This window comes from Sarcophilus harrisii, chromosome 1 (genome assembly GCF_902635505.1).
Source record: "Sarcophilus harrisii chromosome 1, mSarHar1.11, whole genome shotgun sequence".
In the NCBI taxonomy this organism is placed as follows: domain Eukaryota; kingdom Metazoa; phylum Chordata; class Mammalia; order Dasyuromorphia; family Dasyuridae; genus Sarcophilus; species Sarcophilus harrisii.
Window position 1 is genome coordinate 638,469,581 of NC_045426.1, and position 25,886 is coordinate 638,495,466.

Below are 25,886 nucleotides of genomic sequence, written 5' to 3' on the forward strand. Positions count from 1 at the left end.
GAATGTGGTTTCAGAATTCTTAATGTAAAGTCGAATTTGCACAATTTAAATTTACATAAATCTAGAATGGTCTGTACTAAGATTTGACCCTCCTTCCTAATCTGAAACGTTTTTGAAGCTCCTTTTTTGATGACCTTCTGTAGGGCTTCGTAAACTTTTTCCACCCGAGACCCCTTTTCATTCAAAACATTTTTACTTGACCCTGAGTACATGGGAATATAAACTAGGTTGACTAATCAAACATTTACTGGTAATAAATCATAATTTTGCAACTCCCACATTCAGTTACCTGATCCCATATAGTCCTTTAAGCCACATATTAAGAACCACAGCTTACTGGATGGACTCCAAGACAGCAAGTGAAGATAAACTTCTGGAAGTATCTCTCCATGCTTGCCCCTTCCTCCCCCACCCGCCTCTTCCCCCTTCGTCTTGGGATGTACATATATATGTACATGTTCCCTCTTCTACTCACTCTGCCCCTTCTGTCTTGTGATATACATGTATATGAATGGTTACTTGTGTAAATATTTGTGACTGTGTCTACATGCATATCTGCATTGAATAAATATTGTATATCCAAGGTTGAATAATTGATAGATTGGAGAACTTTGCTGGGAAGGCAGTTTAGTATAGTGGATAGAGTGTTGCACTTGGAGTCAAGCTAGACCTTCTCCCTTCAACATTTATTAGTCATATGACTATGTTCAAATCACTTAACCTCTGAGTCTCACTTTGCTCATCTATGAAAAGGGTGTAATAAGATTTGATCTTGTGAGTAGCAAAGAGATGATATGTGTAAAGTGCTTATTTTATAGATGAGGAAACAGGCAAACAGGGATAAATGACTTGTACAGGGTCACAAGCTAAGCAAGTGTCTGAAGCCAGATTTGAAGTCAGAAAGATGAGTCTCTTGGACTCCAGGCTTAGCACTTTATCCATAGCTGCCCATGCAAACCTTTTAGCAATATACCAATGCCAAGTGTTATTCTTCTTTGTGTATCTATGATTGTGCATATGTGGATATTTGTGTTTTCGGGATTGATGCGTCCTGTGCTCTTTAATTCTGTGTGAATATAAGGAGTCGCATTTCTGTAGAGCTTTCAGGCTCACAAAACCTTCCTTTACAACAATCCTTTGAGGTAGGTAGTAATTTTTACCCCCCTTTTTTTCAGTGAAGAACTTGATCCTTAGAAATGAGGAGCTTCCCCTCCTTGGAAAAGTTAAGAATTCCTTCTGAAACATCCCCTAATAAATGGCCGTTCAGTCCGTGCTTGAACAGCTCCACTGATTTGGATAGACTGATCAGGTCAGCTAGTCTGTTGTAGGGCACCTTTAATTGTCGGGTGGAAGGAGACACACTGTGAGTGGAGACACAGCAAAAAGAGGAGACAGTGGATAGAGATCAATAGCCAGTAAAAGCAAGAACAGACAGAGAGGAGAGAAAGGCAGGTAGAAAGGACACAGAGAGAAACAGAAAGGAGATTGGGAGAAAGAAAAATAGACAAGTGGAGATAATGATGATGATGATGATGATAGCTAACAACAAGATTCTCATAGCATTTTATAGTTTGTAAGTGCTTTACATGTCTTATCTCAATTGATCCTTTTAACAACCCTGTGAGGTAGGTGCTATGATCCCTATTTTATAGATGTGTAAACCAGGTGGAGAGCAGTCAGAAAAAGAGAGAAAAGGCTGTATCTACTTGGCTCAGCCCGGAACTCCCTGAAGGACACGACTGAATCTCCCCCTCAGACTGGGAGTTCTCGAGGACAGAAATTCCATTTTCCCCTCAGACTGGTGACACCTTTCTCTCCCACTATCTATAATGATAAAGACAGGGGGAGTTAGGGGTGCTGGATATTGAAAAGGAAACTCTAAGAATTGGAAGAAGGGAGAGGGAAACCCTTGTCCGGCCCTGCCCCTCTAGATTCTAGTGTATAGGAGGAGGAAGGTAATGACAAGGAGGGTGAAGACCAGCCCCCCAAAGCTCCCCAGAGCAGCAGCCCCTCCCTTGTTGCATAGATCTTGGTTACAGCATGAGACAGGCCGAGTCAGACCGATGCCATCCACATCTGAGGGCACACACTTCCGGGCACATGCCTTTGTGACTGTAGCATCTCCCAAGAACGGGTACACTGTAATGGGGCAGGGAATAATGGACAAGTCAGGTGGCCCCTCTGGCCCAGACATTAAATTCCCTTCTGCTAATACAAGCCCCCACCATCAAATCCCAGCTCAAACATTCCCCTGCTCCAGGAAATCATCCCTGATTAAGCATGACTAGACTGAATCACAACTGGATTCCTTCTACCCATAGTGCTCAGGTGATCTTGAGTATTCCCTAAGAATTCCTGGAGAAAAATGGGTCTTATTGTTTCTTTTTTGCTCTCAAAGAGGACCATGATATTGGGGAGATGAAGCTATAATTTGCAGATGAATCAGATTTAAATGGGGGGGGGGGGGCTGTGCAAAGTCACCAGCCTCACTTTCTTCTCCAAAGCCATATAGGTCCATTAGCCAGATATAGATTGGGAAGACTGGAGGTGGCCCCAGATGCAGTGGAATGGGTCCAATTCCAATAAAGGGGGAGGAAAAACAAATTTTCTAACTAATGAGTTGAACATTCTCTGACTTTCCATAGTAAAATTAGTGATGTGTCTTTATTCAAATGTTGTCCAGTCACATGTAATTCTTTACTACTCCACTTGGGAGTTTCTTGGCAGTTAATGGAGTAGTTTGCCATTTCCCTCTTCAACTCATTTTACAGAAGAGCAAACTGAGGTAAACAGGGTTGAGTGACTTGCCTAGGATCATATAGCTAATAAGTGTCAGTGGCTGGTTGAATTAAGATTTTCCTGACACCAGGCCTATTCCTGTACCACCTAGAGCTGGAAAGAGTTCTTGGAGGCTGGCTGTTCCAAGCCCTTCATTTTACAAATAAGGAACCTGAGGTTTAGTAAAAAAAAAAAAAAAAAATTGACTTGCCCAGGGTCAAATTTATAGTAAGTAGCAGAACTTGAATTCAAGCCCGAGTTCCTAGATTCCAAATCCTTTTCTCTTTACATTGAAAATGAATACTTAATCAAAGAACTTGAAAATATTTGAAATGTAATGGGACTTGGCTCCTAGGTGTGTCAGTATCTCCATAGAAGAATGGCCCTTGAAAAATGGAAGGCTTAGAATCAACAAACCTGGGTTCAGGTGCTAATTTTAACCTTAACCTTGACCTTGACTCTTACTAGCTGTGTGATCCCAGGCAAATATCATCCTTTTTCCAAGTTTCAGTTCCCTCTATAAAATATAAGGAGTAGTTCTTGAACTATCTAAACACACAATGTTATTGTAGAAAAAGGAAGACTCAGACACTGGAACAAGCCAGTGATCTCAACATTTTGAGATGTGAATAGTAGTTATGTTTAAAGCTGGAATCTCCTCCCTCTTGCTCATCAGACTACTCCCCATTTATCTTGTTAGACTGGAAATTTGAAAAAAAGGAAATGCATTTTAAATTTTATAACAGAAGTCCATGACAAGAAGAGTTCATCTTTCTATGACTTCAAATGTTAAAAACTCTTTTCCTCATGAGAACTTTGTGAGGTAAGTCACTATCCTCTAATCTTTTTCCCATCTCTAGAAAATAGCAGAGTTGGACTAGACTAACAATTCTCAAAGGGTGACCTGGAGACCTCTGAAGATCCCCTTTTAATGACTCTTTCTGTGATATCAAACCTATTTTCATAAAAATGCCAAGATATTTTAATTATAAATTCGGCAAATAATGTTAGATTTAACCCATATAGACAGAAGCTTTTTGGAGACTCAAAAAATTTTAATAGTAATGGGATCCAGAGATCAATAAATTTGAGAACCATTAGACCAAGTGACCTTTAAGTCACATTTAGGTTTTACTTCTAGTGTAGCTAGATAATGTAAGTACCATTATTCCCATTTTATAACTGAAGATAATATTGAAAGTGGCCAGCTTGCACCTTTACTCAATAAGCATTGGTGGCTCCCTATGACCTAGGGGATAAGCTAAAATTATTCATCTTGGCATTTAAGACTGAATTCTGACTCCAACTTGACTTTCTATTTTTATTTCATATCTGATTATACTCATGAATTCTATATTGTAGCAAAATTTAAGCTATTATCCATTTGCTCATCTTTTTCCTGTCCTATCTCGTTTCCATTTGTCCCTAAACTTCTCTCTTGCCTGCCAACACCTTCCTTCACTTGCCACCATCCCTGAACCATCACCCCCGAGTCTCCATCCTCAGATTTTCCCAGGATCCTGTGTTTTTTCTCTACCCTAGTTCCATTTTATATCATCCTTTTTTTTGTTTTTCATTCTAGTTCCTCTTTGTGCCATCCCCTCACCTTAACCCCTTGCAACCCACAATCTCTAGTAAGTCTGATAGCAGAGAATATGCTTTTTCAGAGTTCCAGGATTCAGAACTGGAAAGGGATATTAGAGACCATTTAGTCTAATCTTTCCATTTTCAGATGGGGAAACTGAGGACTAAGGAGGTGACAGGGTTGCCTAAAATCACACAGAGCATAAGGAGTAGGGCTAGAATAAGCACAAGTCCTCTGATCTCAAATCCATTATAAATACTTTATAAATATTTGTTAGACCCCATTTTATAGATGACGAGATTGAAGGGGCAAGAAGCTCTATGTTTTTTTTTCTTTTTCCTTTTTTTTTTTGGTGAAGCATTGGAATTAAGTGATATGACTTGATGAAGGTCATACAGGTAAGTTGTGTTATTTGAACTCAAGTCCACTGTTCTATCTAGTTCCCCTGGGTCTATATCTTTTTTCAAAGCACAAGTTTGGGTCAGTTAGTTGGTGCATTGGATTGAGCACTAGCCTTGGAGTCAGGAAGACTCAGACACTGGGCAAGTCAAATAACTTCAACTACTTCCAAAAAAAAAGGAAAAAGGAAAAAGATTTTTTAAAAAAAGAAAGAAAACCACATAGCTTGTGTGGTGAAGCTGGGATTTTAAATCACATGTTGTGATTCCAAGTCCAGGTTTCTTTCTCTTTACTAACCCCACTGATCTTCATGAGAGAGGTGGAATTACTCTATGGAAAATTTCCTTCTTGCATTGTTTTGCTTGCCTTGCCCCAAGCCCGTCATGTGAGGCTTCCCTCCTCGTTCCCTTGGAACCGAACCCCTCTCCTCACCTTCCTCCAGGGAATACATAGTCGTCTTGCACATGGTCTCCTCAGGGGCACAGTTCACAATAGTAGTGCACTCGGAGATGTTGGTGGGCTGCGGGCAGCTGAAACATTTCAGAGCCCAGGCTACATGGGGAAGGAAGAAGTATGGTCAGGCAGCATCTCTTCAGCCCTTCTGATTGTCCTTTCAGTCTCAGTCTTAATGGGGATGCTATATTCCCTGCCCACCCGGAGCCCTGACCTAAGGAGGGAAAGGAGAGAGGGGAAGATGGGGTCCCTCCCCTCAGAAACTTCCAAGACTTTAGATGGTGTCATGGCTCTGGTAGAGTCACCCATCAAATGGAAGGGGCTCCCAGACAGCATTCTGTTCCCTCAGAACTTGTTATCTTGTTAGACTGAAAATTTGAAAAAAAGGAAATGCATTTTAAATTTTACAATATAAGTCCATGACAAGAAGAGTTCATCTTTCTATGGCTTTAAATTTTAATGGCTTTAAATTGTTATCTTGTTAGATGGGAAATTTGAAAACTGGAGTGGGTTCCCTCACTGATTCATTTTGGCATGGGGGAATTGAGTCCTTTCATCTCTGAGTCTTACCCTTGAAATGGGAAGGGGCAAGGCTTTCTAAGACCCAACCCTAGTCTGACCTCAATCTACCTTTTCATCTCATTTTACACTGCTTCCCCTCTTCTCTTAAAAGACTACCATTCTCCTGATTCTCTATATCTTCCATCTCCTCTCCTCTCTCTCTCTCTCTCTGTCTCTCTCTCTCTCTCTCTCTCTCTCTCTCTCTCTCTCTCTCTTTTTCTCCCCTTCTTTTTCTCTCAATCTCTGTCTCTCTCTCTGCGTCTCTTTTTGTCTCTCTGTCTCTCTTTCTTTCCCTCTGTCCCTTCTTCCCTTCCTCCTTCTTCTTTTCTTGCTTCCTCTCTTCTTTCTCCCTACCTCTCTCTTCCTCTTCTCTTTTTTCTCTTCCTCTCTCTTTCTCTCAATCTCTCTGTGCTTCTCTCAACTTCTCTCTCTCTCAATTTCTCTGTCTGTGTGTGTGTTTCTGTTTCTGTTTTTCTCTTCCTTTCTCCCTCCCTTGCTTCTTCCCTTCCTCCTCTCTCCCTTCCTTGCTCTTTCTCTTCTCTCTCTCCTCCTCCTTCTCTTTCTCCTTTTCTTCTTCTTCTTCTTCTTCTTCTTCTTCTTCTTCTTCTTCTTCTTCTTCTTCTTCTTCTTCTTCTTCTTCTTCTTCTTCTTCTTCTTCTTCTTCTTCTTCTTCTTCTTCTTCTTCTTCTTCTTCTTCTTCTCTTCATCTTTTCCTCCTCCTCCTCCTCCTCTTCCTCCTCTCTCTCTCCCTCTTCCTCCCTCTCTTCCCCCTTCCCTTTCTCTGTCTTTATTTGTTTCTTTGTGTCTCCACCTCTCTCTCTCTCTCTCTCTCTCTTTCTCAACTTCTTTCTCTCAATGTCTCTCACTCTCTTTCTCTGGTTCTCAATCTCTGTCTCTGTCTCTGTCTGTTTCTATGTCTATCTTTCTGTCTGTCTCTCTCCTTTTCCTTTTCTCCTTTCTCTATGTCTAGCAAGCTCTAAACTCAGGAAATGTTAAGTCTATCTCCATCTTTCTTTATCTTTTGTATCTTCATCTGATAAGAGACAAAAGGCACCATACAGTTTCTCCCTTCCTCTTTCATTCTTCTCCTCATTTCATCTTTTTATATCCCCATCCTTTTATCTCCACATCTATCTCCATCTTTCATAATTATCCTTTATCCCTTTGCCTCTCTTAGGTCTCTTTCCCAGCTTCTCCTACAATCCCTTTTCTGTTTCTGTCTCCATTTCTATATGAAACAGGTAGGCTAAGGACATCCCAAGTGTGGAGAGAGAGAAAATAGCAGATATAGAATGTCCCTATTTCTTCTCTCTCCTCCCTCTTCCCCTCTTTCTCTCCCCCATCTCTGACTTTTTTTTTTTACCTTACTCGGGTCTTGTGGGGGAGGCCATTGTGAATGAGAAGAATGTTTCATTTAAACCCATTCTGGACTCTTCTCTTTGACCTTCCATCTGCTTTTGTGCCCTCCTCATTCTCCCCTCTCTCCTTCCCATTCAACCTTAGCCCCCGTCCCCATCTCACCAAGCTCCCCGAATACAGCAGTAGTCACAGCCAGGAGAACCAGCCTTGATGCCCACATGGTCTACTTGGTTGTGCCAACCGTCTCCCAGGCACCTATAGTTTTGACTTATCCAGGGAGAGGAAGAGGAAGAGGAGGAGGAGGAGGAGAGAAGGGTGGAGAAACCTGTTCTCTAAGAGGATTAGCCTCATCTAATTTCCAGGACCTCCCTTCTTCCCTCTCCCCCTTTCTCTCTCTTATGGGGCTGCTGGAGCTGGGCTGGGCTGGAGGTTAGGAGCCAGTTATTTTAGGCTTGGCATCCTCCCAAAATGGTGACCACCCACTTCATTTAAGAGGCCCTACACTGGAAACTGCATTCCTAAAGCTGTTCTATACATCAAGGGAATTCAGTAATCATTTATTAAAACCTACTTTGCATGAATTATTGTTTGGTCCTGGCATGTAAGGGCAAAAATGAAGTGGTTCCTGCCCAAAAAACCAAGATAGAACATTCTGCCTCAGAGATTCTTCCCCTTCCCTGGGGAGTCTTCAAGCAGAGGCTGAATGGTTGGGGATACTGCAGAGGGAAAAAATTATCAGTCAGGCACTTGGTCTAGATGGCTTCAGAGGTGCCTTCCAGCTCTTACATTCAGTGCTTCCAAGTTTTCATTTTGTTAAGGGCATACCAGGATAAAGTGGGAGATATAATGGAAAGAAACAAAAAACAATCTTGGACCTCAAGAAGACCTGGGTTCAAACTCTGCTTCTCCCATTTATCAGCTGTGTGACCAAATGAGGAGGTTGTTCTGGTGACTTGTAAGGTCCCTATTAACTCTGTGATCCTGTGAGGTCACATCTTCCGAAGCCTCAATTTCAGTGAAATTGGGAGAGTAACTGTAGTGTCTACTCACTGGGATTTATGAGGAACAAACAAGATAATGAATGCAAAGTGCTGGGCAAGCCTTAAACTGATATTTAAGTGTCAGTTATTATTGTTTTGTTAATCATAATTATAATAATTAATAATTATTATTATCATCATTATTATTCTTAGTGTCATTATCAATCTGAGAGGAAAGGAGCTATTTTTCTTGAATAGGTTTGAGCCATCATTTTTGTTGTCTTCATTTCTTTTTTCTTTTTCCCTCCCTTCCTTCCTTCCTTCTTCCTTCCTTCCTTCCTTCCTTCCTTCCTTCTTTCCTTCCTTCCTTCCTTCCTTTCCTCCTTCCTTCTTTCCTTCCCTCCTTCTTTCCATCCTTCCTTCTTTCCTTCCCTCCCTCCCTTCTTCCTCCCTCCCTTCCTTCCTCTTTCCCTGACTTCCTCCCTCCCTTCTTTCTTCTCCCTCCCTCCCTCCCTTCCTTCCTTCCTTCCTTCTAGTTTTCTTTTTCGCCTTCTCCTATTATTATCTTGTGTCTGAGAAGACTTAACTAAATTGAGAGGAAATTCCAAAGAAGCCTATTTTATCTATGTACCTAAGAATGTCCTTAGAATTACAACAAAGTTATTTAAAAGGAAAATTGGCTACCTTGGAAGGCAGTGAGTTCCTTGTTACTGGAGATGCTTGAACCTCTCTTATCTCTGTACTTTTGCACAGGTTCTACCTGTCAGGAATGAACTCCTTCAGCTCTGCTTTGAAGTCCCTAATTTTTTTTTTAAACTCATCCCAATGCCACCTTTCACTGGAGACCATTTTGGATTTACTCCAGTTGCTAGTTCTCCCCAGCAAAATTACCTTGCAATTATTTTGTTTGCTTTCATATATATTATATACATATAGATTTATTTACACATGTACACATATGTACATATGTGTTTATATATATATACATACATATATATATAAAACTAATCTACATAAATTGTACAGAATGTAAGTTCTTTAAGGACAGGATATTTTTCATTTTAATCTTAGTATTCTCAGCATCTAACAGGGTGCCAGGCATATTACAGAAACTTAATAGATGCTTGTTGATTGATAAATTGAGACTAATTGACTATTTGGGGCTGTTGTATATATTTTAGGGATATATATATATATATATATATATATATATATATATATGTTATATTCAGGTATAAATTGGGGTAGGTGTTTTTTTTATTTGGTGATTCTATGATATAAGTATAACCTTTCTTTGCCATACCCATAACAAGTATGACTACTGAAGATAAGGGAGAAGGGACCTGCATGTTGGTTGGGGTGGGGGTTAGTTAATAATTCACCAAAGTCCCAGTGACCTTGGACTTGACCAAGAATTGACCAAGATTACTTAAAATGCTCAACACACTAGCATAGTGAAGGAGAGAATGTTGATAAGAATACAAGACTAAATGAGATGATTCCTTACTCAACCCATGTTTTCTTTGTGCTGTTTTCTTCAACATTCCAGGCACCAAGGTATCCTGGGTGATCTATTCCAGGTATGTTTTGTATGTGTCTCTGTATGTATCCCCTACCCATCCTCCCCTCCCCCTTGGTAAACTGTAAGCCTCTTGAGGATAGGAAGTCTTGGACTTTTGTCTTTATATTCTTAGTACTGGAACCAATGCTTAAACACAGTAAGTGATGAATAAATGCTTGTTGATTGATTGGTTTCTTCTCTGACTTCTCTACCCTCCTCCAACCACATGCTTAGGTTGATTCTGTCAGTCAGTTATGGGGTTGGCTTTGGAGATTGAGAGGGCTATCCCAGAAGGCCAGTGTCAAAGGGGATTCTTGTCATCAGATAGCCCCTTGTTTAATTGGGAGTCATGCAAGGAAAAAAGGATTTAACTAAAAAATGTTGCAATGTGCTTGGATGATTAGCATTAGAGTGTGAATTCAAGGGGTCCATGGAGGGATTTAATGTGGTCTATGAATTTGGATAGGAAAAAAATGCATCTTTATTTTCATTGAACTCCCAGTGATATTTAGGATTTCTTTCCTTCTTTTGAAGTTGGATTAATTAAATATTTTATTTCCTTTTTTTGTTAATTTAGGTAATTTTTTGTATATATTTACCCATTTCATTTAGAATGTCAAAATTTTGCACATGTTTAACACATATTGGACCACTTGCCAACTAGGGGATGTGGGTAGGAGGAAAGAAGGTAAGAAAACCTGGAACACAAGGTTTTGCAACAGTGAATGTTGAAAACCATCTCTGCATGTATTTTGAAAATAAAAGCCATTATTTTTAAAAAAGACAGAATGTCAAATTTAATGGCATATAATTAGGCAAAATAGCTCCTAACAGTTGTCTAAATTTCTTCTCCAACAGTGATGAATTCACCCCTTTCATTTTTGATACTAGTAATTTGATTTTCTTCTTTCCTTTTCTAATCAAATTATCCAATGGTTTATCTATTTTATTCCCCCCCTAAAAACCAGCTTCTAGTTTTATTTGTTAGTTCAATAATTTTCTTTTTCTGTTTGTTTGAGGATTTTTTGAAGAATGCTTTTTTCTTTTTTTTTTTTAAATAATAGCTTTTTATTTTCAAAATACATGCAAAGATGCCTCTGCAAAACCCCATGTTCTAAACTTTTCTCCCTCCCCTCCTTCCACCCCTTCCCCCAGATAGCAAGCAATCTAATATAGGCTAAACATGTGCAATTCTTCTATACATATTTCCACATTTATCGTGCTGCACAAGCAAAATCAGATCAAAAGTAAAAAAAAAATGAGAAAAAAGCAAGCAAACATTAATAACAAAAAAGTGAAAATTTTATGTTGTGATCCACATTCAGTCCTCATAGTCCTCTCTCTGGGTGCATATAGCTCTCTCCATTTCAAGTCCATTGGAATTGGCCTGAATCACCTCACGGTTGAAAAGAGCCATGTCCATCACAGTTAATCATAACATAATATGCTGTTGTTATTCTCTTGGCTGTGCTCATTTCACTCAGCATCAGTTCATGTAAGTCTCTACAGGTCTCTCTGAAATCATCCTCCTGATCATTTCTTACAGAACAATAATATTCCATAACATTCATATACCTTAATTTATTCAGTCATTCTCCAATGGGCATCCACTCAGTTTCCAGTTTCCTGCCACTACAAAAAGGGCTTCCACAAACATTTTTGCACATGTGGTTCTCTTTCCCTCCTTTAAGATCTCTTTGAGATACAAGCCCAGTAGAAACACCGCTGGGTTCAAAGGATATGCACAATTTGATAACCCTTTGGTCATGGTTCCAAATTGTTCTCCATAATGGTTGGATCACTTCACAACTCCACCAACAATGTATCAGTGTCCCAGTTTTCCCACATCCTCTCCAACATTTCTCATTATCTTTACCTATCATCTTAGCCAATCTGAGAGGTATATGGTGGTACCTCAGAGTTGTCTGTCTTTGCATTTTTCTGATCAATGGTGATTTAGAGCACCTTTTTTATATGACTGGAAATGGTTTTAATTTCTTCACTTGAAAATTGTCTATTTCCTTTGATCATTTATCAATTGGAGAATAGGTGTATTCTTATAAATTTAAGTCAATTCTCTATTTTAAAAATGAGGCCTTTATCAGAACTCTTGGATGCAAAAATTTTCCCCCAGTTTTCTGCTTCCCTGCATTGCTTTTGTTTGTACAAATGCTTTTTTAATTTAATGTAGTCAAAATTATCCATTTTGCATTTCATAAATGTTCTCTAGTTCTTCTTTGGCCATAAATTCCTTCCTTCTACACAAATCTGAGAGGTAGAAGATTCTTTGTTCTCCTAATTTGCTTACAGTATTACCCTTTATGTCTGAATCATGAGTCCTTTTTGAACTTATTTTGGTATGGGATGTTAGGTGTTGGTCAATGCTTTGTTTCTGCCCCACTAATTTCCAATTTTCCTAACCATTTTTGTCAAATAATGAGTTCTTGTCCCAAAAGCTGAGGTCTTTGGCTTTATTAAACACTAGATTGCTATAGTCCTTGACTATTGTGTCTTGTGAATTTAACCTTTTCCACTGATCAATTACTCTATTTTTTAACCAGTACCAAATGGCTTTGATGATTGCTGCTTTATAATAAAGTTTTAGGTTTGATATAGCTAGGCTACCATTGTTTGCATTTTTTATTAATTCCCTTGAAATTCTTGACCTTTTGTTCTTTTAAATGACTTTATGATTATTTTTCTAGCTCTATAATTTTTTGGTAATTTGATTGGTATGGCACTAAATAAGTAGATTTATTTAGTAAGAATTGCCATTTTTATTATATTAGCTTGACCTACCCATGAGCACTTGATATTCTTCTAATTGTTTAGATCTAACTTATTTGTATGGAAAATGTTTTGTAATTGTGTTCATATAGTTCCTGATTTTTGTCTTGGCAGGTAGACACCCAAATATTTTATGTCATCTACAATTATTTTAAATGTGATTTCTCTTTGTATCTCTTGCTGCTGGACCTTGTTGGTAACATATAGAAATGTTAAAGATTTATGTGAATTTATTATTCCTGCAACTTTGCTAAAGTTGTTAATTATTTCTGGTAGCTTTTCAGTTGGTTTTCTAGAATACTCTAAATATACCATCATATCATCTACAAAGAATGATAATTTTGTTTCCTTGTTACCTTTCTAATTCCTTTCATTTCTTTTTCTTCTCTTATTGCTAAAGCTAACATTTCTAATAAAATATTGAATAGTAATGGCGATAGTAGGCAACTTTGTTTCACCCCTGATATTACTGGGAATGCTTCTAGTTTATCCTCATTACATATGTTTGCTGATGGTTTTAGATAAATGCTATTGATAAGGAAACTCCATTTATTTCTATGCTTTCTAGTGTTTTTAATAAGAATGGGTATTGGATTTTGTCAAATGCTTTTTCTACATAGGATTTCTTTCAATTATTTTAAAACACTATTGTGTGAAAAGGTCTATAGACTTAATCATGCTGCCTAAAGGGTCCATGGCACCTAAAAAAATGAAGAATCACTCTCTTAGAAGCAATGGATTGGCTTGGACCTTAGTAGGCAGAAATCAGGAAAGTTTTCAGAAAGAAGAGGAAGTGACTGAGAGATGTCATCTGACAAAAAAAGAATTGGGATGGGGGGAGTAAGTAAGATGGCAATGAGTTTTTTTATGAAACAAATCTGGGAGTCAAGACATTCACTGGAAGGATCCTTGCTTCTCTTTTATCTTTTATCTGCTGGTCCAGGGCTCCCAGGGTTTTTCCTAGATGCCAGTATGGTTTCCATTTCTTTCTCTGCATCCACCATGTTTGAGCCTTTATTTGTATCCTCATTGCCTGGTACACTATTTTACACATAGTAAGCACTTAAAAGATGTTTGTTGACTTATTGTAAGATGAATATTCTAGGTTTCATGTTCCTTGGGTAAAGGGATCTTTATAGGGTTCTGTCTTCCCTGCCCCTTGATCTGTTGAGGCCTTAGCAGGGTTAGGGAAGGGGCAGGGATCTGCAGTTCCATTCATTGTCTACCTGAGTCTTATTCAGTTCCTTCTTTGGACCACACCTTTATTTGACACACTTCAGTCCTCCAAAACACTCCCCTCCCAAGAAGACATACGATCTCATTTTGCACCTCTATGAAGTCTGTACATTCCATGGGCACAGTTGATGCCTTCCACCTGTCTGCCTTGGGTGTGGAGGGTTCTGGGCTGCACCTGGTAAAAGAGACTGTGAGGAAAGTAGGTACTAAACCTAAACCTAAGGCCTCCTCCCTTAATCCCTGCCTGAAACCTGAACTTTCTCCCCCTCCCAGCCTTTCACAATCATTAACCTGAAGCTAAGTCCAGGGCATCCCAGGGCCAGGTTCAGGGCTTAGTCTTATCAATGAGGTGGAGGAGTCCATCCAATTGAGGTGAGATATTAAAACAGTGACTAAGACAGAGACCTATAGCTGGAAGTTATTTAGGACCACCAATCCTTCATTTTGTTGAGCAGAGAAAACTGAGTCCCAGAGAGCCTAAATCAGTTTATTGGAATGAGTGTCAGGCTCTAGGAGTTCTCTATAGAGACTGAAAAGACTATCCAGAAAATTCATAGACCAATTTATATTTGCAAAAGCTAAGCATGGATGATAGTAGTAGTTCTTTTATGATGTGGAAAAAAATGTTTGTAGTAGTGGCAAGGAAGTAGAAATTGAGTGAATGTCCATTAGCTGGGGAATGACTGAATAAATTATGGCATATGAATAGAATATCATATTATTGTTATATAAGAAACAATCATCAGGCTGATTTCAGAAAAGCCTGGAAAGACTTACATGAACTGATGTTGAGTGAAGGGAACAGAACCAAGAGAAAATTGTACACAGTAGTTCTTTTATGAACAGGGTCAAGAGAGCACACTATAAGCCCATGAAACTTGGAAAATTGGCAAGAAAGGTCTGTTTCACTCAGATAAAAGGGAAGCACAGTTCAGTACAAGAAGTGTCCTAGCAAGTTCTACCTCAGCAAAACAGTAGTAGATCCTGAGTCCCAGTGACAAGGAGCAGGCAAGCACCAACACCAGGACTCTCATGTACTCTAGCATAGCCAGGGAAATGGACAGCCTCCAACTCTGAGAATCACCATGTGCTTCAGCATAACCCTGGGCAAATAGACAGCTGCCAGCAGTCAGACTCCATGTGCTTCAGTGTAGCCTAGAGAAGCACAGAAACATGCTACCAGCCTCAGGAAAGGCCAGACACCTCCACTAAGACCTGAGTTCAGCACTAGGTAAGGTTCCTATGGCTTCCAGGAGCATCAGTCAGTACCCATCCCAATTCCTCACTGCAGTACCAGACACAGGCTTCCCCATGGACCTCAGGGCAACATCAGTGCAGTACCAGGTAAAGAACCAATCCCTGCAGCCCCTGGTGCAGAAAGCCCAAGACAGTCCCCCGTTCACCCCAACAGAAGATCTCAAATTTAAAAGAAAGTGAAAAGGCCAAAAAAAGATAAACAAAAAACAATAAAGAAAAAATTGACCATAGACAGTTATTATGGTGGCAGAGAAGATCAAGACACAAATTCACTCAGAAGAGGATGACCATATCAAATCACCTATGGCAAAAACTCCAAAGGAAAATAGTACATGACTATAAGCCCAGAAAAAAATCATGAATGAGCTAAAAAAAGAAGCTTAAAATAATTTAAGAGAAGAAGAAAAAATTGAGAAAAGAAATGAGAACAATGTAGGAGAATTATGAAAAAAGAGTCATCAGCTTAGAAAAAGAATTGGCCAAATGGAAAATGAGATACAAAAATTCATTGAAGAAAATAATTCCTTAAAGAGTGTAAATTGGCCAAATGGAAAAGAAAGTACAAAAACTAATTGAGGAAAACAACTTTAAAAATTAGGATTGGGTGCATGAAAACTAATGACTCTAAGAAACAGCAAAAATCAATCAAACAAATTGAAAAGAATAATAAAATGGAAGAAAATGTATATATATATATATATATATATATATATATATATATATATATATATATATATATATAAAATGAGAAAGAGAAAATGACTGGAAAATAGATCCAGGAGAGGCAATATCAGAATCATTAGACTACCCAAAATATATAATCAAAAGGATGATCTGGACAATATCATCCAGGAAATTATTAAGGAAAACTTCTTTGATGTCCTAGAATCAGAGGGCAAAATAGATATTGAAAAAGTCCACTAATCACCTCAAGAAAAAGATCCCATAATAAAAACTCCAAGGAATAATATTTCAGAACCATCACATTAAGGAAAAAATAGTACAACTTGACAGAAAGAAACAGTTCAAACATTGGGGAGGCACAATCATGATTACAGAGCATTTAGAAGCTGCAACATTAAAAGACCAGAGGTCATGGAATGTGATATTTAGGAAGGCAAAGGAGCAACAATTACAAATCCAGGAACTATATGAATATAATTACAAAACACTTTTCACAAAAATAAAGTCAAATTTAAACAATTAGGAAAATCAATTGCTCACAAGTAGGACAAATCAATAACTTAACCTTTCTGTGCCTCAATTTCTTAATCTATAAAATGGAAATAATATCATCTATCTCCCAGGATTGTTGTTTTGAGGATCAAATGAGATAATATATATAAAGCATTCTTGCAAAAAGCTCTATAGAAATGCTGCTATTTACTGAAGACGATGATGATGACGATGATGATAACGATGATAGTGATGACTTCTGGACCAAACAGAACAATTCTAGTTTCTCTTCGATATGGCATCCTTTAAAGTGCTTGAAAACAGCTTTTGTGCCCTTCCTCATTCCCCTCTCTCACATCAAGTCTTCTTTTCTCCAGTTTAAGTATCTCCAGTTACTTCTACTAATCTTCATTCAGTAAGGTTTCAAGGTCCTCATTATTTTGGTCACTCTCTTCTAGATATTCTATAGTTTGTCAATGCTTGATCTTTCAGTATATCTGTAATGTTATCAATTTTGATATTTTTTATGATGTGAAAAAAAATTCTCTTGATAGCATGAATCACTCTAATTCTCTTGATATCATGAATCCATAAACTGAACAGGCGAGCTAATTATTGGTTATTTTTCATTATTACCACATGATCATCATCCTGTCTTTTCTACCACATGATCATCATCCTGTCTTTTCTTTGGACAGAACATTTCTTTGATGATATCTCTTCTTCTTTGTGATATCTTGTCTGTAATAATATAACTTGCTCATATCATATAAGGCAGCTAGATCGTATGGCAGGTAGGACACTTTGCAAACTTGGAAATGCTATATAAATCCTAGCTATTAGCTATTATTACTTACCTTGTAGTAACTTCCCCATTGCCTTTTTAATGATCCATTACAATAATAATATTAGCTAACTGTTTTTTAACACTTGCTATGCACATTTGTCTCATTTGATCTTCATAAAAACAGGTGAGATAGATGTAAATAATAGTAATATTATTTCTTTTTTTCTACAGAGGAGGAAACTGAGGCAAGCAGAGGTTGTGACATATCTAAAGTCTCACAGTCTCTGAGGCTGGATTTGAACTTAGTTCTACCCTATCTCCCTGCTTGGTGCTCTGTCCACTGTGCTGTCATCATTGTCAGCTTCTCAGAGGCCATAGTGTTTTATGACTCACTACCATTCACCATTACCAGAAGAATATTAGCACAAAAATGGATCTTTGTTTCAAAGAAAAGGGTCATTCAAAGAACATTACTATGTCTCAAAAGCAATTCAATTCATCCTTCTGGTTCAATTCTATGTCCAACTCACTGTTCATTTTCTACTTCACAACAAGATATACATTGTAGACTGATGAAATTAGCCCTGTAGATTGTCAATCCAACTACATAGTCTGGGCAATATGCATTCTTCACTCACTTGGTTCTTCTTGAATGGATAATTAAAGGGAATTCTTTGAGTGATTATAGATCCAATTTAGAAGACTCTATGGTGCTCAGACTTGATGCCATTACCAGAGTGTCAACCATAAACAATAGCATCATATAGTTTCACCATCCATAAAATGGCTTGGTCTCTCTGAGTTGGATTTCCTTCATGATGGTGTCAGACATCTTTGGGGAGATTATATATCCTTTTTTTTTTTATAACTTGTTCAATAGTAATGATTAAAAGGTAATCAAACAAGGTCATTATTGTTGTTATATAGTCAATGAATATTATAATTTTAAAAGTCAAGATAGTAATATAATATTTTTCTAAAAATGATAATAATCCTATTGCTGGGACAAGCCAGCCTCATAGAAATAGCCAAGTATCTGAGGGACAGACAGGAGGCATCATGTTCTGGACAAATTAAATGGCCATTATCACCCTGATCACTATCTTCCCTCAAATTCCAAAGGAGACGGTTTAGGGACCTGATCCCCAGACTCTGAGAAATAGCAGTGATCCCCTCAGAGACTGAAGCTGAAGCCGGATCTTCAGACATGGCCCAATTGCTAAACCCAGAGACTCTGACAATCCCTTCCAGCACCCATTATGGCACACTCAGTGTCTACATTGAGAGCAGTGAGTTCCCACCATGCAATGAGCCACCCACCTGACCTCCACCACCCAGATTCCAGCTGCCTTCCAGAGAGCTCAGCCCCCACAGAACCCAAGATTAGAGCCCCTCTAACACTCAGGCTTCAACAGCAGCAGCTACAGCAGGACTTCTGAAAAGGCAGGAGGAGCTCAGTGGAGAAAGGTCGAGGAGCTGGATTGTGAGAGAAGAGTGTGATGTAGCCCTGGGGGGTTCTGCCATCCCATCCTCTTACCCCCCAACTGCCCTCATTTTGTCTTATGCAACACTGCTTCTTACAAGAAATTCCCCAGGATTCCCAGAAGAGAGAGTCCACTCTGTACTATCTCTGGATGTTCATTACCTTGGCCCTTCCCCTGGATTTCCTTGCCTGCCTGCCTCTTTCTGGGTGACCCCTATTTCCAGCAGCTCTAATTTGGGGTTCTCTATTCTCTAGGTCCTACTGTTCCTTTGTCTTCTGGTATGACATTATGCACAAGACTTTCAGGAGGGACAGTTCATTCAATTTCTTCATTTTTCTCCATCCAGGATACAATACATGTGCCAGCATCCATTATCAGGATTCAGTGGCTGCATCTCAGCCCTCAAAGTGTTGAAGATCATCACAGCTGTGGCTGTATTCATCAGCTGGTGCTGGAGTGAATCTCCTCCCTGTACCACCCACAGGTACTAGGGTCCAGAAAATCTAGGAGTCTGCTGCTGGTGTCTTTTCTAACCCTGCAGGGCAAAGGGCTGAGCCTAATGCCAACAGAGCCTTAGGGGCCCCATAATATTCTCCCCCTTTTAATCTATTTATTCCCCTCCCTGACTGGTGCAGCCCAGCTTTGGCTCTGGATGGAACTAGCAATCCTCCCCTTTAATCTCTCCCTAGGAATGATTTTGGAGAGAGATGACTGTTTCTATTTGTTCTCTTTCCTCCTTAATTTTTATGTCAATTAGAACTGGTGTGCCTAAAAAGGTCAGGGGAAGGCAGAAATACAGATCTAGCTCCAACCATTGCCCAACTCTGTTCCCCCCCCCCAGCCTTCCCTATGCTGCTGTTCCCTCACCTCATTTTGAGAGCCCTTCCTTTCCCCTGCTGTGCCAAAGCTAATGCTTCAGTTATTTAAATAAAGGAAAGTAGAACTCGTGGTGGGGGGGAAGTTTGCTTCCAGACTGGTCCCCACCATCAATAATGAGAGAAGGAGCAATCTAACCTCATCACTACCATTACCACCAGCTGCTGACCCACTTCTGCCCACAGGCAGATGACCCTGCTTCCAGTCATCATCCGGGGTGCAACCCTTGAGGAGATTAGACCTGGCAGGTATTGCCATAAGCCCTAAAGGCAGAGGAGAGGGGGTAAAGTTCTTGTTACTGAAGTTTATCATATTGTTCATCATCAAAAAACAGGTATAGTTTTATCAGTGGAAGGCAGCTAGATAGCACGATAGGTAGACTCCTGGGTCAGGAGTCAGGAGGACCTGAGTTTAAATTCAGCTTCAGACATATACTAGTTAATGTGACTCTGAGAAAGGCACTTAACTCTATTTGCCTCAGTTTTCTCAATTGTAAATGGGTCCCTGGGGAAGACAGTGACAAATCTCTCCAGTATCTTTGCCAAGAAAACTCCACTGGGGTCACAAAGACTCGAGTATGACCAAAAAAACAAAAAAAACAAAAAACAACTTAACAATAAAATTATCAGTGGGATTTTAGGGAATTATTATTAATTAATAATTTAAAAAGATGCATTAACACTTGTCTGCTTTGCTACCCCACTCTAATAGCTACTCATCTTTTCCATTTGATTTGCAATTGAAATCTGTATCTCTTGTCTCTTCCAATAGAAAGTGAGCTCTTTGAGAGCAGGGACAAGCTCTCCTTTTTAATTTGCATGCACAATGCTTTGCATAGTGAAGACAAATAAATATAAATGTTCTTTTATTGATTCATTCACTCATTCATATGCCTGGGATAATATGTTCCTTGTTGGAAGACAGCATTTAAACTAGGCTTTTTCTCCGCTGAATCAAACGCCCTTTTTATAACAAAAATAAACAAACACAAAACACCCACCCACCTACCCCAAAATGTCAGCAATATCATGTGCTTTCTATATCTTTCAGTCCATTGTGTGATGGTAATAATGTGCACTAACTACTATTGAGTATCACTTACAGGAGCCTGCTGTTTTGCTTGAATTTCCTCATCAACCATAATAATGATAGCTAAAATTTATCTAGCACCTACTATGTGCTAAGCATTTTATAATTATTATCTCTTTTCATCCTCAAAACAACCCTAAAAGGTAGGTGCTATTGTTATCCCCATTTTACAGAGGAGGAAACTAAGGTTAAGTGATTTGTCCAGGATCATATTGAAGCTGGTTTTAAACTCATGTCTCCCTAATTCCAGGCACAATACTCTCTCCACCCATCAAAGAAATCTTCAATGTATGTGTATATTCCTCTAAAAATGTCATATCATTGTTCTTCCTAAATCATGGCAGCCACAACTAAAAACATTATTTCAGATGCAATCTGAAAAGTGCAGTTCAGTGCAAAGGACCCGGACCTTTTTCTTTCTGGATTCTGGGCCTATTTTAACATACCCCAAGATTACATTAGCATTTTTGGCTATTAGTAGAGTTCTGGCTCATATTGAACTTGCAGTTCATAACAACCTGCAGATCATTTTCAAATGATTTGTTGAATAACCCTAACTTCCAAATATCATACTCATGAATTGCGTTTTGGAGCCCAAGTACAAAACCTCAAGTACAAAATTTAATTTTAACTATATTTAAGTTTTCTAGACTGTTTTTTGAATCCTCTCCTTATCATCTAATATTAACTATTTCTTCTCCAATTTGAAAAACTGAAAAGGCTGCTGTCTCTGCCTTCCATGACATCAATTAAGGTCACAAATACATGGGGGCAAATACTGGATCCTGGGGCCCTCTACTGGCAATCACCACCAGGTTTGGTCCACTCACAACCCTGTCAGCAGCAGAACCAGCATGGGATGAGTGAGATTCTGACATGATGGTGGGATGACTTCTTCCCCTCAAGGACATGTTTCCTTGCTTCCTTTCCCAGGAGGCTGGTTCAAATCCTCTGCCTGCATGTTCAGCAACTGCTCTTCAGAACTTTCTAGGGGACAGCTACCCTCTCCCCAGAGCGGACTGTCCCATATTACCCCCCCCCCACTTTGGATTACCCATCTCCCTGCCCTGCCCCTAATTCCATGCTGCTATATCACCAAATCCTTAAACTCCCTTTAGGTCCCTGTTGCCTGCCCTGTGTTTCTCTCTTAACCCACTTTATTTTTCCCCTAGGCTTAATTCCATTTAGCTGTTTCACAGGCTATTGGAGAATGGGGAGATTTCACCAAACCTTTGACAAAGTCACAATATCTTTTTTTTTTAATTATAGCTTTTTATTTACAAGTTATATGCATGGGTAATTTTACAGCATTGACAATTGCCAAACCTTTTGTTCCAATTTTTCCCCTCCTTCTCCCTACCCCCACATGGCAGGTTGACCAATACATGTTAAATATGTTAGAGTATAAATTAAATACAATATAAGTATACATGTCCAAACAGTTATTTTGCTATACAAAAAGAATCAGAAAGTCACAATATCTTACAGGGAAAAAATGGAGAGATAAAGGCTTCTCATGTGAGTCTCTCTGAGTCTCAGTTTCTTCCTTTATGAAATGGGTACAGTAGCAGTTGAGCTACCTGCCTCTCTGGGGGTCTTGGGAAGAAGGAACTAGGAACCATAATTGATATTGGAGCTGGCTATCCCTCCAGGGCTTTGGAATTGCCGGTGACTCCGGGGTATCCAGTCTTCCATCTCATTTCAGGATGACCTTAGCTGTCCTCAACTGCCTAGCCTCGAGTTGCCCTTCTCAGATTTCCCAGCCCTGTCAAATGGAGCCAAGCCAGCTGCTATTAAGCCGTGTCCTGGCAACTCTTCCAGCCCAGCTCAGCTTCCTACTGATGCTAGCTCCTGCTTGCCATCTGCTGAGGACTCCTCTCCAGACAGGACTCTGTCTTCCTGCCCAGCCTATGCCCCATCCTCCTTCCCAAGTGACCTCCCTTCTACTCCTCTCGCTGGTCCAGCCTATAGTTGAACTCCCAATCCTCCATCTCCATTTCTCTCTTCCTTCTTATCTTTAAATTTTTAAGTGATTTTAAAAATTCTGAATAAATGCCATATAAAATGAGCATTTCCATATTTCCCCATATTTCCATTAGTGTGTCAGAAAGATAGGAAAAGAGGATTGCATATGAAACTGTGAATCTTTTTGCATTCAGCTTGCTCTTCTTTTAATGTAGATATCAGAATATAATTTTAAAATCTGGCCTACTTGTCTTTATTTCCTTCTGGCTATTTGTTTTCTTTTGTGTGTTTAAAAAAAAGAAAAGAAAGCATAAGGTTTTAAACAAATATGCATTGCCAAGCAAGACAAATTCTCATGTTTATCACATTCTTATTCTGCACCTTGAGTCTATAAATTCTCTATAAAGTGGTGGTTGACAGGCTTCATTATTTATCCCCTGAAATGGTGGCTGGTCTCTCCATTGTTTTTCTTTACAACACTGTTGTTATTATAGAAATGGTTCTCCTGGTTCTGTTCATTCAACATCAGTTCACACAAATTTTCCCAGACTTGTTTAAAATCCAGGTTGGTTTAAAAAAAATTTTTTGGCAATTTCTTACGGTGCATAATATTCCATTCTACGTACATGGAATGTATCTGTATACATATACGTGTGTATGTATAATTTATCTAGTCATTCCTCAGTTGATGAGAATTCATTTGTTTCTGCAAAAAAAAAAAAAAAAAAAAAGTGTTTTCAATGTTTTTTGGACATATGGGCCCTTTTCTGCTTTCTTTATTCTTTTGGGGATATAGGGCTAGTGGTGCTATTGCTGGGTCAAAGATTATTCATAATTTAGTGACCTTACAGCATAGTTCCAAACTGCTTTCCAAAGTACCTGCACTAATTCATAGCTCCACTAATGATACATTAGTGTGCCAATTTTCTCAAAGCCTCTTCAACAATTGCCATTTCCTTTTAAATAATCATTTACATGGGACCTCCATGCATTCGTGCTAAATATGACTTATTTTACATTATCCTTCATCAATCTTGTCTTCCATAAATCTTCCATAAGTGATCACTCAATACTCTAGAAGCTCTTTTAATAAACTGTGTGTACACTGCAGAATCTGGACTATCTTTCTAAAGGCACCTCAGTGCCACGCCATGTATCCCTGAACAACTTATTTAACCTGGAACTACCTCTGTTTCTTTAACTATAAAATAAAGATAATAATAGCACTTACCTCGTAGAGTTGTGAAGACCAAATGATATCATACCCATAAAGTGCTTAGCACAGTGCTTGGCAGATAGTAGATGCCTAATAAATGTTTGCTTTTTTTGCTTCCCTACTCTAATATTCTTCCTCCCTCCCTCCCTTCCTCCCTCCCTCCCTCCCTCCTTCCCTTCCTTTCATCTTTCTTCCCTCCCTTCTTCCTTCCTTCCTTCTTTCCTTCCTTCCTTTCTTCTTTCCTTCCTTCTTTCCTTGTTTCCTTCCTTCTTTCTTTCCTTCCTTCCATTGTATTTTGTTTTTGCTATAATATGTGCCTGGTTCTTCTCCTTTTTTTAATTGTATATTTCCAAAATGAGCCTTTATGCCCCTTCTTTTGTATAACTAACTGATTGTTGGCAACATGCTGCAGACCATACTCATCATGTCTCACTCCATTGCACCTATACTTTGGTTGGTTTGTTGATGTCATTGATGTTGGAATTCTCTTTAAAAGCCATTCTTTCCTCTTTTATCTTAAGTAACTCTTGTCCATGTGTTCCTATAAATTCTTCAAAAAGGGGGTTACCTAACATACTGGTAATTTTCCTTGAGCTTTCTTGATATTGCTTGGAAACCAATGGAGGAGGTGGGCCATCCATGTTGTTACATGATTGATCTACTTTTTTAACCTGATTAGACATTTCTTTCATGGTATTCTTTAAGTCACTTCTCCAGTGAAAGTCTTTGCTGACAGTGAGTTTTAGCCAACTCATGCCTACTAATCTTTTTTCAATTTATTGCGCTTTTAGAGACTTTCACTTAAATTCTTTGCTAATTATAATGTTCTATGTTAAAGTCATCCATCATCACCAGAAGAATACTGCCACTAAAAAGGCAGGTCTTCATTTTGGGGAAAAGCTTGGAATCACTGAAGGGACCACACAATTCCCCAAATATAGAATAGAATTATTGCTTCCTTTGCTTCAATTCTGGGCCCACTTTACTGTCCATGAATAATGCGTTCTTATAACACATTTATTAATGGATAAGTTCTATGTTTTATCCATTTAATTGCATATCATTGTAAAAACAGTAAGAATTTTTCATCTTTTAAAAATTATTTATTTTATTTTTGATTTGTGGGATAAAATAAACATTTCCATTACAGTATAATAAAATGATTTCACATGAAACTGCAAATCTATTATGTACAACTTACTATTGCTTTTAAATATATAAAAAATTATCACATTAATTTATTTTCTCCTTTCTTTTCTTCCTTCCTCTCTCCCCTACTCCTCCAGAAAGATGACTACCATTAGACACAAATATAATTGTGTGTGTGTGTGTATGTGTAAGATCCCTCTATACATATTTCTATTTTTCAGTTCTTTCTCTGGATACAGATATCATCTTCCTTCTTATGTCATTTGTAATTAACTTGGGTATTTATAATAGTCCAAAATGACTTGCATACAGTAACAATAACATTGTTTTAAGAACAACTTTAAGCCTTTTTCATCTACTTGATTTTTCTTTTGTAGATAGTTAGACTGACCTCTCAATCTCATTTAGGAGGCTCTGGAATGTTCCAAGCTTTGATGATGACATTAGCTCATTAAGAATAGGGAATGGGGGGCGGAGCCAAGATGGCTGAGAAGACACACGCGACTTTCTAAGCTCTTCTCTTACCCTCTTTATCAATATTATATCGAGCCTCAAAAATAGTCTTGACTGCTACAATTCGTAAAGATAAGAGAACAACTCACCGCCAAGAAAATCTGCAGTTTCGCCAAAAAAAGATTGGTTCCGGGGCCAGGGAGGAGATCAGCGCAGACGGGGAGAGAAATTAGGTTCCGAGGAGAGCCTCAAACTGAGGGTGAAGGCACAGATCTCAGCACAAGCGCGCAGCCCCAACCCGCAGTATGGGGCTTTTCCTTGGGGCAGTTGTGATCCTGCACGGCAGGAGGACGCAGCCCGGGTTAGCCTCCAATCTGTGCAGTGGGGAGCTCAGCTTGGGGCCATAGAGCTTTTCCAGGGCCGATTTGCATTGGGCAGAGACACTGGGGCAGAGTTCCAGGTGGTCTGCGGTCTGCGGTCTGCGGTCAGCTGCTAATACACACAGTCCCACAAGAGGCTCCGGCCTGGGGCAGTGACACTTTCACCCCTTAGTCTCTAGCCGAGGGCAATCGCTAACCCACTCAGCCCTACTAAGCAGTTTGATAGCTCGGCCAGTGCTGAATCCACTTCCTGTTGGGGAAGGGAAAACTCTCACTCAGAGCACTCCCATACTGGAGCGGAAATCGGTTTACATCTCTCCCTGTTCTGCAGAGGAAGCTGGTAACCCCCTTGCCT

The 25,886-nt window shown here is 39.1% G+C and overlaps 1 protein-coding gene and 1 pseudogene across 1 annotated transcript; one reads left to right on the top strand and one right to left on the bottom strand.

Annotated features, from left to right (window-relative positions):
- Positions 1-1,468: 1,468 nt before the first annotated feature.
- On the bottom strand, positions 1,469-7,447 carry LOC100918004 (ly6/PLAUR domain-containing protein 2). Its single transcript, XM_012541863.3, has 3 exons — positions 7,298-7,447; positions 5,195-5,314; positions 1,469-2,139 (listed from the first exon to the last, which is right to left on the bottom strand). The coding sequence occupies exons 1-3, from the start codon at positions 7,353-7,355 to the stop codon at positions 1,928-1,930; spliced, it is 390 nt and encodes a 129-aa protein (XP_012397317.1). The 5' UTR covers positions 7,356-7,447; the 3' UTR covers positions 1,469-1,927.
- Positions 7,448-14,941: 7,494 nt separating this feature from the next.
- Positions 14,942-19,546, top strand: LOC116420744 (annotated as a pseudogene).
- The last annotated feature ends 6,340 nt before the right edge of the window (positions 19,547-25,886 follow it).